The sequence below is a fragment of the Leucopleurus acutus genome, assembly GCF_964270905.1.
Source record: "Leucopleurus acutus genome assembly, chromosome: 10".
NCBI classification, from domain to species: domain Eukaryota; kingdom Metazoa; phylum Chordata; class Mammalia; order Artiodactyla; family Delphinidae; genus Leucopleurus; species Leucopleurus acutus.
Genome location: NC_139153.1, coordinates 52,204,803 through 52,219,979, shown reverse-complemented (window position 1 = coordinate 52,219,979; position 15,177 = coordinate 52,204,803). Strand labels below are relative to the sequence as shown.

Sequence of the window (15,177 nt, the reverse complement as noted above, 5' to 3'; positions counted from 1 at the left end):
ACCCCAGCAGTGACAAACATCGGACATTCTGGGCCCCAACATAATTTCTATCAACTCCAAGGATTTTAAGGTCTGTTTCTGAGACCTGATTGGGATTTCAGCATCTTCGTCCACGATCCCACCCAGGAAACGAATCTATTAAAATCCCCAAATTTAAAGAGAATATCTTCCCCACAAATTTCACCAAGAACATTATGTCAATCTACCACCCAATCTTCCCAGACCCTTTGCAGCCAAACTCATCCTCAGAGGTGGTGCCAGAGTGCACAGCCCGGCTTCTCCTCAGAACCGGAATGGTGCCCGCATTACCTCTGTGAGGACCGTGGTGTCATAGGATGGCTGGTACTTCTCCTTCTCATGAGCGGTTCTCTTCTCCATCTTCTCTCGATCAGTTTTTTGTTTCCTATCTGCACCTTTCGGCTTAAAAACAAAGTAGACTTTTTCATCTATCAGGCTTCAGACAAACACCTTTACCAGCAACACTGGGCCTCACTTCCTCAAAGCCTAGTTTCCACCTCTTACCTTAAAAACTTTGATTTGGCAGCTAGCTGAGTGTAGATGATCTGTGTATTCTCCATTTTCATTCTGCTTAAAGGTGTCAACCTGGATCCTAAAAGGCACTCCCTTTTCACCTCCGTGCTTCCGGGGAGTAAATTCTGTGCTGATGCAGTGTACCTAGAAAATGAGTCAGGCTGAAATGGATTCAAAGTCTTGTCCACTGATTACCCTTCTACTTTGCTCCCTTTCAGATGTTGGGCCACAGGTATGAATTCAAGATCCTTTAAAAGGAACTCCCACATATTACTCAGGTGTCTGTTGTGAATTTCTAACTGTTTTAAACATGTATGACTCTCCTTTCACAAATCCAGCTGAGCCCTCCTGAACTTTGTGGGAATGGGCTCTGCCCCATTCCAGTGCCCTCCTCGAAGGCAGGACTTGCTCCAATGATGAGCGCATCAGTACAGTAGCTTCCTGTGTCTGTCCCCTACTCCCACCCCAGACTGGACCCACGGTCCTCAGCCTTGCGTGGGGCTCAATCCACAGCAACCATCACCTCGTTACTCAGAGCCCCTGCTGTTTGCCCTCTACTGCCATCACCCCAACTCCAGCCAGCTAGTCACCTCACTGCTGTTCCTACGGTCATCAACTCGTGATCCTTCGCCTGGGGAGCTTCCACAGTCCACCAAGCCCACTCCTCACTCCACCTGCATCCATCTGAACTCTCCTGTCAACGCTTCACAGTTCACAGAGAATCCTGAGGGCAATATTCATTTTCCCACCACTTCTGCCCACTCTTGCAACAACACCATGGTGACAGCTCCAGGGCATGGCACAGTGTCATTAACAAGACCTTGGTAATTTCTGACTGCTACACACCCCCTCTTCTAAGGACTCAAGGTTAAAACTGATTTCTGCACCAAGACTGTACACAGCCTGAGAGGTAAGGCCAGCTCTTCCATTGCTCTCATTCACCACATACCCAGTCACCCTGTCAGATGAACAATATGAGAAAATATTCAACTAATATGAACCACGGCCCTACTGATTACTAGCTGATGGGTGATACTACTTGGAAGACCACGAAAATGCAAAATACTAAATTCTCTATAGTTCACACAAATCATAGCCTACTTCGGCCAGTCAGCAATTAACTGATTTTCCTTTTCTATATAAAGATTACCTACTCAGTAGTTTTCATTTCACCATTTACAAATTTGAACATACTATTAGAATTACTGTTGATTTTATTTTACATATAATAATACCATATCTGTTTTTCAAAAACTAATCTCTTAGGACAGCAGTCCCCAACCTTTTTGGCCCCAGGGACCGGTTTCATGGAAGACAATTTTTCCATAGACTAGGGGTGGGGTGGGGATGGTTTTGGGATGATTCGAGCGCATTACATTTACTGTGCACTTTATTTCTTTTGTTATTACATTGTAATATATAATGAAATAATTATACAACTCAGCATAATGCAAAATGAGTGGGAGCCCTGAGCTTGTTTTCACTTGCCACTCACTGAGAGGGTTTTGATATGAGTCTGCAAGCAATTGATTTATTGTGGTCTCTGCAGTCAAACCTCTCTGCTAATGATAATCTGTATTTGCAGCCGCTCCCCAGCGCTAGCATCACAGCCTCAGCTCCACCTCAGGTCATGAGGCATTAGATTCTCATAAGGAGCATGTAACCTAGATCCCTTGCATGCGCAGTTCACAGTACGGTTCACATCCCTTGCATGCACAGTTCACAGTAGGGTTCATGATCCTTTGAGAATCTAATGCCGCCACTTATCTACAGGAGGCGGCGCTCAGGTGGTAATGTGGGTGACAGGGAGTGGCTGTAAATACAGATGAAACTTCGCTCGCTCGCTAGCCTGCCGCTCACCTCCTGCTGTGCAGCCCGGTTCCTAACAGGCCATGGACACTAACAGTCCGTGGCCCAGGGGTTGGGGACCCCCGTCTTAGGAGACACAAACTGAGTATTCATGGGTGAAATGAAATGCCTGGGCGTTGCTTTACAGTATTCCACCAATAACCAAAAAGGGGAAACTACTAATAACTGTCGAAGCCAGGAGATGGGCACAAGAGGATTCATTATTATCCTCTCACTTTTGTGGGGGATTGAAAATGTCAGTATTAAAATATTTTTAAATAAAGCTAGACAGAATCTTAAAACTACACTTTTTTCAATCATATCCTTTAAAACAGCAGGTTTTGTTCAAGAGAAATGCATCTTAAGAAGAATGGAAGTTTTGATTATTGTTACTACCAGTGGTAAAAGTGATATTTAAATAATGCTTTACATATTAAGATTGTCTTTACAGGTTAGTCTATAAATGATGAATTTAGTAGATTAACTCTAACTTAACAGAGTGTGTTGTGTGTGTGTGTATAAAAAACATTACAAGATAGTTTACAAATAAGTATTTAAAGAAAATGATATCACGTATCAAGAATTCAAGCTCACCCACAGCCTCCTGAATGACACTAGTATAACTCTAATAATGTAAGAATCCAAACCTGAATGAAAGCAGATGTGCGTTTTGCAGGATCCCACAGAAATTCAACTGCATTTAACTGGCTTGGATTTGTCTTTGTGTCAATTATTCCCACAGACATTGGAATATCTGTATTTTAAAAAGAAGTGACACAGAAACAAAACTATGAATGATTAAAAGGTTACAATCTACTATGATTCTGTTCTAATGAAGTTATTACACCTCCCTGCTGAACTTTTCCCTTCAATGTTTTCCATGGTCAATCATTTCAACATAAAAACCCACCTAATGTGTATCATACTTTCTCCCACCATGATTTCTATTTCATTTTATTAAGAATATGATGGATGATGCCAATCAAAAATGAAATAAATGGTTTAAAACTCATAAAATTCCTGGCTTAGTTTCGTTAAGCACCAAAAACAACTTCATTTTTAACTATAAAACAACTCAAATAGTATGGAGGTTCCTTAAAAAACTAAAAATAGAACTACCATACGAGCCAGCAATCCCACTACTGGGCATATATCCTGAGAAAAACCATAATTCAAAAAGAGACATGTGCCACAATGTTCACTGCAGCTCTATTTACAATAGCCAGGACATGGAAGCAACCTAAGTGTCCATCGACAGATGAATGGATAAAGAAGATGTGGTACATATATACAATGGAATATTACTCAGCCATAAAAAGAAACGAAATTGAGTCATTTGTAGTGAGAGGGATGGACCTAGAGTCTGTCATACAGAGTGAAGTTAAGTCAGAAAGAGAAAAACGAATACTGTAGGCTAACACATATATATGGAATCTAAAAAAAAAATGGTTCTGATGAACCTAGGGGCAGGACAGGAATAAAGACACAGACGTAGAGAAAGGACTTGAGGACACAGGGAGGGGGAAGGGTAAGCTGGGACAAAGTGAGAGAGTGGCATGGACATACATACACTACGTGTAAATGTAAAATAGCTAGCTAGTGGGCAGCAGCTGCATGGCACAGGGAGATCAGCTCGGTGCTTTGTGATCACCTAGAGGGGTGGAATAAGGAGGGTGGGAGGGAGATGCAAGAGGGAGGGGATATGGGGATATACGTATGCATACAGCTGATTCACTCTGTTATACAACAGAAACTAACACAACACTGTAAAGCAATTATACTCCAATAAAGATGTTAAAATACATACATACATACATACATACATACATACATAAAACAACTCAAGTCACACAGGTGACTAAAACTCTCTACGCAATCACCCATGGTGTGGTGCTAGCGTATTAACAGGTATAGCCAAACAACTGCCTCATCTCTCCGTGGTCTTCTGACTTGTACCTAAATCGAGGAGTCTGTCTCCTGGGCGATTCCACTTCCAACCTTCAAGTTGCTGATGCTCTGTATATTGGAGCCGTCTGTCATGGAATACAACTCTTATGATGCTCTATGGAATAAGTAGGGGAAATGAGCACTTCAAAATTGTTCCAGCTAAAAAGCACAAGTGTTTTCACTTCTTATGCATTAGCCTATAATAGAAAAGCATACAAAAACAAATTCTGGGGCTTCCCTGGTGGCGCAGTGGTTGAGAGTCCACCTGCCGATGCAGGGGAAACGGGTTCGTGCCCCGGTCCGGGAAGATCCCACATGCCGCGGAGTGGCTGGGCCCGTGAGCCATGGCCACTGAGCCTGCGCGTCTGGAGCCTGTGCTCCTCAACGGGAGAGGCCACAACAGTGAGAGGCCCGCGTACCACAAAAAAACAAAAACAAATTCTGCTTTAAACATTTTGTAAGTGTTTTACAAAACACTGTTTTGTTCTTGGATACCTGGGTATGGGTACAATTATTTGGTGCAAAGAATTATTACTATCATTTTTTTAACTTTTTTTTTTTTGATGTGGACCATTGTTAAAATCTTAATTGAATTTGTTACAATATTGCTTCTGTTTTATGTTTTGGTTTTTTGGCCATGAGTCACGTGGGATCTTAGCTCCCCGACCAGGGATTGGACCCACAACCCCTGCATTCGAAGGTGAAATCTCAACCACCAGACCAGCAGGGAAGTCCCGGTACAAAGAATTATAACTCAAAAATAACAAGAGCAAATAAAATGGATTCTTAGGTTACATTTTTTTTTTTTTGCGGTACGCGGGCCTCTCACTGTTGTGGCCTCTCCCATTGCGGAGCACAGGCTCCGGACGCGCAGGCTCAGCGGCCATGGTTCATAGGCCTAGCCGCTCTGCAGCATGTGGGATCTTCCCGGACCAGGGCACGAACCCGTGTACCCTGAATCGGCAGGCGGACTCTCAACCGCTGCGCCACCAGGGAAGCCCTCTTAGGTTAAATTTTTATTAAAAAATTTGATACTGTAATTCAAAATTAAGGTCCATGTCCATAAAAAATTAGTAAGAATTATATTTCTATAAAGAAAACATCAGGGAATCCCCTGGTGCCCAAGTGATTAGGGTTTTGCGCTTCCACTGCAGGGGACCCTGGGGTTCGATCCCTGGTCGGGGAACTAAGATCCCCGAGTGCTGTGAGGCACAGCCCCGCCCCCCAGAAAACAAAAGTCAAGGGCAGGGGGGTAAATCTGCCCACCACCCCAAAAAGAGAACCTATATGCAAAATTCATCCTCAACTATTTAACCTGCAAGTGAGATTATCTGAGGTAAGCAAGGGAAAAACAAAACAAAACAGATAAAACACAGGTAAACTTCATCCAAACACTCAGGTTCATTCCTAGGGAAGGCTTTAACTCGACGCCACAAACTCTAGGCCATTCTCTGCTCTCCACCCATCCCACCCTCACCTCCCACAGGTTTGGGCTGCCAGCTGCTGTTCCATTCCAAGAACAGGATAACAGGTCATCAAAATGGATTCAGATACCAGATTTGCACTAATTAGTAAACGTTTCTGACATGTTTATAAATAACTGTTTCTCAGACTATGATGCAGTAAGATAATCGTATTTCCAGTAGACGCTCTGCTGGTTTGAGCAGGAAATAACTTGTTAGCGATACATATCAATACTATCTTTAGTGCCCCTGCCTTCTGTACCCCCAAAATGCTGTCCAAAACATAGCTGATAAATATTTTGAAGGGAACCATTTAAAAGTAGAAATACTGTAATTTGAAATAGTTTAAAAAGAGGCCAAGTCAGTCATTAGGACCTCTGTGGACGTCTATGAAGGCACAGTTGCCACTCTGATCCACACCCAATTTCCCCCCAGCACCCACTTCCCCCCCAGCACCCACTTCACACAAGTGCCTGCTGGCAGCAAAGCCCTCACAGAGTGATGGTGCTTGAGCCAGTGGTGGCTCCTGGTTCACAGTCACCAGCAGGTTGATCTCTGAGAAGTGCAGCACAGAAAATGTCATGATTTTGATTCTTCCATATTTAGTAAGAACCAGATCAAATCCACGAATTCAGATGAAAATAGTATGAGAATACAGGTATTAGTTTTAAGTGCTTTACTAAACCCCATTCTAGGTCAGACTAAGACATAAGACAGTAAAATAAGGAATATGGAGGACCATAGTTAAGAAATGGCAAGATATAAAAGAAAACCTCTTAAATAAAACTGGAAGGGGAAAAGCTGTTATCTGGAAGTTCTGACTAAAAGGAGACAATACACCTAGAGAATCAGCCACAGATAAAGGGGCCCTAACAATAAGACAGAAAGAGAACAATCAGAGAAAGCACTTCACTGAATATTTTAAGCAGGTCAAGAAGTTCCAAAACACCTCTGATCAGCGGCATTTGATCCCGAAGACCCCCCCCCCCCACTCAATAGCAGAGTCAAAGATCATGGGGCCAGGAAATTAAACTCTAGATGGCTGCAGAGTATTTTAGGGATCCTCTAGATGAAGAAGCATGTGGTCTTTAAGAAAGTTATCCTGTAGTCTCTGGCAGTAGCAGACTGTAACTCTGAATCCCAGGCAAGCTCTCAGGATGTAACTGGATGTATTCTGGCACATCCACCAAAAATCAGACATGTGGCTTATCAAGTGGAAGATGAAACTAAGACTTCTTAAAAAGTAACCCTGTGACTTTCACAATGACAAGAGTTCACCCACATCTTCCCTTAAACAATATATTACTAGGCTGAATTTTAACCACGTGTGGTACAATTTGGCAAAGATTTGCCGGGGTGCCCAATACTTGTCTGACAATGAATGACGAGCTGGGAGCAAGACATGCTGAGAGAATCTTCAACACTGCTAAGCCTTCTAGACTCTGAAAAATGAGAGCTGTTGCTCCTTGACCAAACCATAGCTATTTGTCACTAGAGTCCAGCAGAGCATAACCAATTCAATAGGGCTTGCTCACTGGGAACAGTGCTGATGCCTTTTTAAAAGGGTGAATCTAATTAGTGTTCAATACAGGTGAGAAAGCCAATAGGAGGGAATAAAAAAATAAGGCCATCTGACCCACCCTTTAGGGAAATGATCAAACCCACTGATGGAACACAGACATGACAGACTCCATGTTCAGATGGCACACGTGAGAATGGGTAAATAACTTCTCTCCTTCTGTTCTGAGAATGTTGGGAGCCTCGGGAGTCAGAAGAAACCTGGGAGCTTACTCCAGGTTGCCAAGACAATGATCCACTGGGGACTAGAACCTCTCACAGGATTGGGAGCTTCCTGCCCCCAGGAGTGGGAAGAGCTCTCCAAAGACTCTCAGGCCTCCAGTGCTGAGCAGCTGCTTTCTGGACAAGCCTAATTTGTTAGCATTAGTACTGCTGTCCACTCCCCCCACAGGCTGCCTTCCCCATGCTCGCCAGTCTGAAAAGGGATGGGTCTTTCCAATGGAATGCCTCTCCACAATGAGGGCCCAGCAGCACTCGGGCCCCCAACAGGCCTCTCTGTAGGAAGATGGAAGGACCGAGAGAACTCATCCTGCTTCTCCCTTGCTAACAGTTAGCCACAATGAAGTTTTCCCTTTTCCCAATTAAGCTTCTTCCGTAACCCTTGCCCTGTAATGCTCTGGAGTTTATGATACTGTGTGGTGCGTGACAGGTAGAGGCTAGAAGGACCCACCTTGCATGACACTGCAGGGGCCGGGGATGGGTCTGAAGGCACATCCATCCTAAAAGGAATGGGTTGGCTGCGCCTCCTAGGCCTGGAATAACGGACTCTTCATTCAGATACACCAGTAGCGTGAAGAGATCAAATTTTACTTAGAGAAATTTTAAGAGGTGAAATTAAAGTTTCAAAGTAACACTTATATTTTCCCCCCACACTATCTTTTACTTTGAAAGAGAAAGTTTCCACACTATCTTCTACTTTTAAAGAGAAACAAAGTTTTTGTTGTGGTAGTGGGTTTTTCTCCCTCCTTTAGCTGCAACTAACTTTTCTCTGGCGCCTTGTTTCCAGAGGGCCTTCACATTTACTTCACTCAGTAATTACTATAATTCCTATTTTACAGAGGAGTAAACAAAATATAGCTCAAAAGAGTTTTAATATAGCCATTACTTTCTTAAAGTGAAATTAGATAATTTTTAATAACTCCTGCAACAAAAAACAAAACTCTTGCAGTAAAACTGCTACTTTTTTGAGTCACTGCAGTATCTTTTAGGAATTTAAACAGATGGTCCTTACCTTTACCAGTTTTCCAGTGATCTCAGGCACATCTCCCATTTTCCGATTATCCAGCATGCGAATTTCGTAAGACTGACCTATTTTTAAAAATTGTGTATCAAAAACAATCCATATAAAGAACATCACTCTGTGTAACAAAAATTCAACTCAAACATATGACTGCCCGATATTAAATTCTAAAGAAGCAAACTCAGGTTAATCTTTCTCTTCCCTGCAAATCATATTTTCCTCCTTCCACTCTCAAAGAAGACTGAAGAGTTCCTCAGTCAGTTTACTTTCCTGTTATCCTCTCACACTCATTATCTGAGACCAATTTTTCATAACAGCTTTATTGAGGTATAACTTACATGCCATAAAATTCACCCTTTTATAGTGTACAATTAACTAGTTTTTAGTAAATGCAGAGCTGTGAAGCCCAAACTGCTATTAATTTTAGAGCACCTTCATCATCAAAAAGAAAACTCATACCCGTGAGCAGTCCCTTCTCATCCACCCACCCCCAGCCCCTCACAACCACTCATCAATCTACTTTCTTTCTCTTGGGATTTGGTTGCTTTAGACAGTAGATATAAACGGAATCACAAAACAGGTGGCCTTTTGTGACTGGCTTTTTCACTTATAATGTTGCCAAGGTTCATCCAGGTTGTAGCATGTGTCAGTCTTTCCTATTTATGGCCAAATTATTCAACTGAATGCATACACCACACTTCGTTTATTCATTCAACAGTTGACAGACATCTGGGTTATTTCCACTTTTTGGCTATTATGAATAATGATACTAGGAACATTTGTGGACAGGTTTTTGTGTAAACTAAGGTCAAATTATAATCCTGGAGCTTTCTCCCTTGTGTCCAATGAACCCAACTCACATCTTGCCACTGCTCAATTAGGGTCCATAAAAAAAACACGAATAGAAACTCACACACCAATCTATTTAATTAGGAAAATAAGCTGCTGCCGCCAAAAGTTAGTAATATGCTCCAAATCCACAAAAAAGATGTTTGGATTACCTGCCATTAAATAGTAAAAATGACAGCATAATTTGATATGCAGAAAATTAGTAGTAATTAAAGAGTGCTTCTAGTAACATATGAAGTTGAGGCTCTTTATAATAAAACTACCAATACCTTGCCCACACTCTACTGGGCTTACAAAAATATACAAAGAGTACAAGATCATAGGGTCAAAACATAACAGTTACCAAAATAAGACTAAATCACTCCAAGGTTGGTGAAGGAAAACAACTGCTGTATACACCACTAAGGAACAGTCAAATTCATTCAACACACTGAGAGAGATTAAACTAAAAACACCCTTATGGTAAGAGAGATTTTTTAAAAAGTTATATCTGCAGCATACTTAACAATGGATCTGAACCTGGAAAAAGAATAAACAATAACTTCTTTAAAAACGGAAATGAATATCCAGGAGTGGTCACGAGCCCCTACTGCCACCCTCCCAGACCCCAGGAGTGATCACGAGCTGCTGCTGCCCCCACTGCGTGCTCCGAGGGTGTGCCTGAGCCGCTGCCAGACCAGACACCAGCCATGGCATCTGCACACCCCGCCCCTCTCAGGGGTAATGACCAGCACACACTGAGTAAAGAGGCAACAGGCATCCATACTAAGAACAGCCTCGTACCAAATATATTAAACACATACAAGCTACACAGGGACACCCCCACATAAACAGCTCTCTAAGACCAAAGTAGGTAACTGTTTCTCCTAAACTCACAGAGTAAGATAAACACAAGTAAAATGAATCAGCAGAGGAACCACTCCCAGTTAAAAGACCAACAGAATTACCCTGAAAGAACAAACAATGAAGCAGACCTCTTCAGTCTAATAGACACCGATTTCAAAAAAGAGGCAATGGAAATACTGAAGGAATTAAGAAAGGCTATTGACAGAAATGCAGATTACTGTAAAAAAAAAAAAAACAGCTAGAAACTATAAAGATGAACCAAGAAAAATTAGAAAACTCATTTGCAGACGTGAAAGCTGAGATAAAGACAATGAATAGCAGAAAGAATAATGCAGAAGAACAAGTCAACTGGAAGATAAAATAATGGAAACCACCCAATCAAGACAGCAGACAGAAAGCCAAATGAAAAAAAAAATGAAAGCAACATAAGAGACCTATGGGATAATATAAAGCATGCCAACCTATGCATACTAGGAATTCCAGAAGAGGAAGAAAGAGAAAAGAGGACTGAAAAAATATCTGAAGAAATTATGGCTGAAAAGTTTCCAAACCTAAAAAGGAAACAGATATCCAGGTACAGGAAGCACAGAGGGTCCCAGACAAGATAAATCCAAAACAGACCTACACCAAGACATATTATAACAAAAACAGCAAAACTTAAAGAGAGAGGATTTTAAAGGCAGCAAGAGTTCATTACAAGGGAACCCCCATAAGACTATCAGCTGGTTTCTATACAGAAACGTTGCAGGCCAGAAGGGAGTGGCAAGATATTGGATTGGCCAAAAAATTCGTTCAGGTTTCCCCATACTGTCTTATGGCAAAACCCAAACGAACTTTCTGGCCAACCCAATATATTCAGTTCTGAGAGGGAAAAATGTGTAACCTAGGATACTCTATCCAGCAAGATTATCATTTAGAATAGAAGAAGAGATAAAGAATTTCTCAGACAAGCAAAAACTAAAAGAATACAGCAATACTAAACCCATCCTAAAGGAAATATTGAAAGGTCTTCCCTAAACAGAAATGAAGAATCTATAGGAAAGAGAAAATCACAACTGGAAAATAAATCATTTAAATGAGCTAGTACAGATTTAAAAAGATTAAAAAATTTCTGTGAAAGTGATGAAAACCACAATGAACAGCAAAAGGATAAACATGAAGATGTAAAAGAGGACATCAAAATTGTAAAATGGGGGCTTCCCTTGTGGTGCAGTGGTTAAGAATCTGCCTGCCAATGCAGGGGGCACAGGTTCGAGCCCTGGTCTGGGAGAATCCCACATGCTGCGGAGCAGCTGGGCCTGTGCGCCACAGCTGCTGAGCCTACACTCTGGAGCCTGTGAGCCACAGCAGCTAAGCCCACGTGCCATAACTGCTGAGGCCTGTGCACCTGGAGCCCATGCTCCACAATGGGAGAGGCCACTGCAATGGGAAGCCCGTGCACCGCGGCAGGGAGTGACCCCTGCTTGCTGCAACTGGAGAGGGACTGCCTGCAGCAGCAAAGATCCAACGCAGCCAAAAATAAATAATTAATTAATTTAAAAAATTGTAAAATGGGGGGCAGGGAAGAAAATGTAGAATTTGTTCTCCCTAAAATATGCTTGAGCCTATATGACTATCAAAGGCAAGCAGATATAGGAAGGGGTTAACATACTTGAAAAACAGGGTTATCACAAATCAAAAACATAGAACAGATTCACAAAAAGAAGAGAACATAAGTATAATATCTATACAAAAGAAAATAATCAGAACACACACACATGCACACACACACACACAAGAACAAAGAAAAAGGGACAGAGAAGAAATAAAAATCAATGGGAAAATAAGGTTTAAAATGGCAATAAACATTGGGTTGACCAAAAAGCTCCTTTGGTTTTTAAGTAAAAATAAGATACGTTTTTCATTTTTACCCAGAACTTTATTGAACAATGTATTCACCATTTTCTTCCACTACCTTCTGCCATTTTTCAGGAAACTTCATAATTCCATCTTTGCAAAACTTTTTATCTTTTTGAGTAAAGAACTGTTCCAGATGCCTTTTATAGTCTTCCAGGGAATTGAAATTTTTTCCATGAAGAGAATTTTGTAAAGACCAAAATAAATGGAAATCTGAAGGTGCAATGTCTGGTGAATAGGGCAGATGAATCAGAACTTCCCAGCCAAGCTGTAACAGTTCTTGTCTGGTCATCAAAGAAACATGCGGTCTTGTGTTATCCTGATGGAAGATTATGTGTTTTCTGTTGACTAATTCTGGACTCTTTGTCAAGTGCTGTTTTCAGTTGGTCTAACTGGGAGCAGTACTTGTTAGAATTAATCGTTTGGTTTTCTGGAAGGAGCTCATAATAGAGAACTCCCTTCAATCTCACCATATACATGATATCACCTATTTGGATGAAGACCCGCCTTTGGTGGGGTTGGTGGTGGTGGTTCATTTCGCTTACCCCACGATCTCTTCCATTCCACATTACTGTACAGCATCCATTTTTCATCGCCTGTCACATTTTGTTTTAAAAACAGAACGGTTGTGTTACATTTAAGTAGAGAATTGCATACGGAAATCAGTCAAGAAGTTTTTTTTTTTTGCTTAACTTACGTGGAACCCAAACATCAAAGCGATGAACATAACCAAACTGGTGCAAATGATTTTCAATGCTCGATTTGGATATTTTGCTTATGTCGACTATCTGCTGCGTGGAATAACACTGATTGTTCTCAATGAATACCTCAATTTGATCGCTATCAACCTCAATCTCTCTACCTGACCGTGGAGCAACGTCCAGCAAGAAATCTCCAGCACGAAACCTCGCAAACCACTTTTGACATGTTCAATAAGTCACAGCACCTTCTCCATACACTTCACAAATTTTTTTTGCGTTTCAGTTGCGTTTTTACCTTTCTTGAAATGATAAACCATAATATGCTGAAAACGTTGCTTTTTTCTTCCATCTTCAATATTAAAATAGCTACACAAAAATTCACCAATTTTGATTTTTTTTTAATGCACACTGATATGATAGCTGTCACAATAGAGTCTAACAAAATTGTTTCAAATGAAGTTAAGGATAACTAAGCAATACTAAAGCCAGCTTACAGAAAAAAAGCAAATGAACTTTTGAGCCAACCCAATACATAGCTATCAATAATTACCTTAAATGTCAATGGACTAAATGTTTCAATCAAAAGACAAAGAGTGGCATACTGGATTAAAAAATCAGAGGCTACAATGTGCTGCCTACAAGAGACCCACTTTAGGGCAAAGGACACACACAGATTTAAAGTAAGGGGATGGAAAAAGATACTTCATGCAAACGGAAATGATAAGAGAGTGGGGGTCATAATACCCATAGCAGAAAAAATAGACTTTAAAATAAAGGCCATAAAGAAAGATAAAGGACACTATATAATGATAAAAGAATCAATACAAGAAGAGGATTTTACATATATGCACTTAATAAAGGAACACCCAAATACATAAAACAAAGACTAACCAGACATAAAGGGAGAAACTGACAATACAACAATTTAACATCTCACTGACATCAATGAACATATCTTCTAGACAGAAAATCAATAAGGCAACAGAGATCCTAAATGACACAAGTTAGACTTAATTGATATTTTCAGGACATTACATCCGAAAAATCCAGAATACACATTCTTTTCAAGTGCACATGGAACATTCTCTAGGAATGACCACATACTAGGGCACAAAACAAGCCTCAACAAATTTAATAAGAGTACAGGAATTATCTTAAGCATCTTTTCTGACAACAATGGCAGGAAACTAGAAGTAAACCACAGAAAAAGAAATGAGAAAAATAAAACACGATTACATGGAGACAAAACAACATGGTACTAAAAAAACAATAGGTCAATGATCAAATCAAAGAGGAAATTAGAAAATACCTTGAGACAAACGACAATGAAAACACAACCATACAAAATCTATGGGATGCAGCAAAAGCAGTTCTTAAAGGGAAGTTCACAGCAATACAGGCCTTCCTCAAGAAACAGAAAAATCTCAAACAACCTATCACTTAAAAGAATTAGAAAAAGAAGAACAAACAAAACCTAAAGTCAGCAGAATGAAGGAAATAATAACTATCAGAGAGGAAATAAATTAAGAAAAAAATAAAAAACAATAGAAAAAAAATTCAATAAAACCAAGAGCCAGTTCTTTGAAAGGATAAACAAGACTGACAAACTGCTGGCCAAGCTCAACAAGAAGAAAAGAGAGAGAACCCAGATAAACAAAGTAACAAATGAAAAAGAAGGCTTAACAACTGATACTGCAGAAATACAAAAAACCATAAGGGAATACTATGAATAATTACATGCCAAAAATTCGACAACCTAGAAGAAATGGAAAAGTTTCTAGAAACATACAGCCCACAAAAACTGAATCAAGAAAAAATAGATAATTTGAACAGATAGATCACTAGAAGTGAAATAGAATCTGTAATAAAAAAAAAACTCCCTATGAACAAAAGTCCAGGACCAGATGGCTTCTACCAAACATATAAAGAAGAACTCACACCTATCCTTCTCAAACTCTTCCAAAAAAACTGAAAGGGGGGAACACTCCCAAGTGCATTCTATGAAGCCACCATCATCCTGATACCAAAACCAAAGATACCACGAAAAAAGAAAATTACAGGCCAGTATCTTTGATGAATATAGATGCAAAAATTCTCAACAAAATAGCAACAAAATTCTCAACAAAAATTCTCAACAAAATAGCAACAAAAATTCTCAACAAAAATTCTCAACAAAATAGCAAACCGAATCCAACAACACATACAAAGGATTATATACCATGATCAAGTTGGATTCATTCCAGAGTTACAAGGATGGTTCAACATATGCAAATCAATC

The 15,177-nt window shown here is 40.4% G+C and overlaps 1 protein-coding gene across 3 annotated transcripts in view; it reads right to left on the bottom strand.

Annotated features, from left to right (window-relative positions):
- Nucleotides 1-15,177, bottom strand: part of UBP1 (upstream binding protein 1) — a 70,602-nt gene that overhangs the window by 18,072 nt on the left and 37,353 nt on the right. For 2 of the 3 annotated variants that reach the window (XM_082849155.1, XM_082849156.1), the window contains 5 exons: nt 8,599-8,675; nt 4,336-4,441; nt 3,027-3,133; nt 523-675; nt 310-420 (listed from right to left, as the gene is read on the bottom strand). In XM_082849155.1, coding sequence (XP_082705281.1) covers nt 310-420; nt 523-675; nt 3,027-3,133; nt 4,336-4,441; nt 8,599-8,675 — 554 coding nt within the window. Of the gene's footprint in view, nt 1-309; nt 421-522; nt 676-3,026; nt 3,134-4,335; nt 4,442-8,598; nt 8,676-12,743; nt 14,987-15,177 lie in introns of those variants that run through there. The other variant, XM_082849157.1, reaches the window with a different exon arrangement.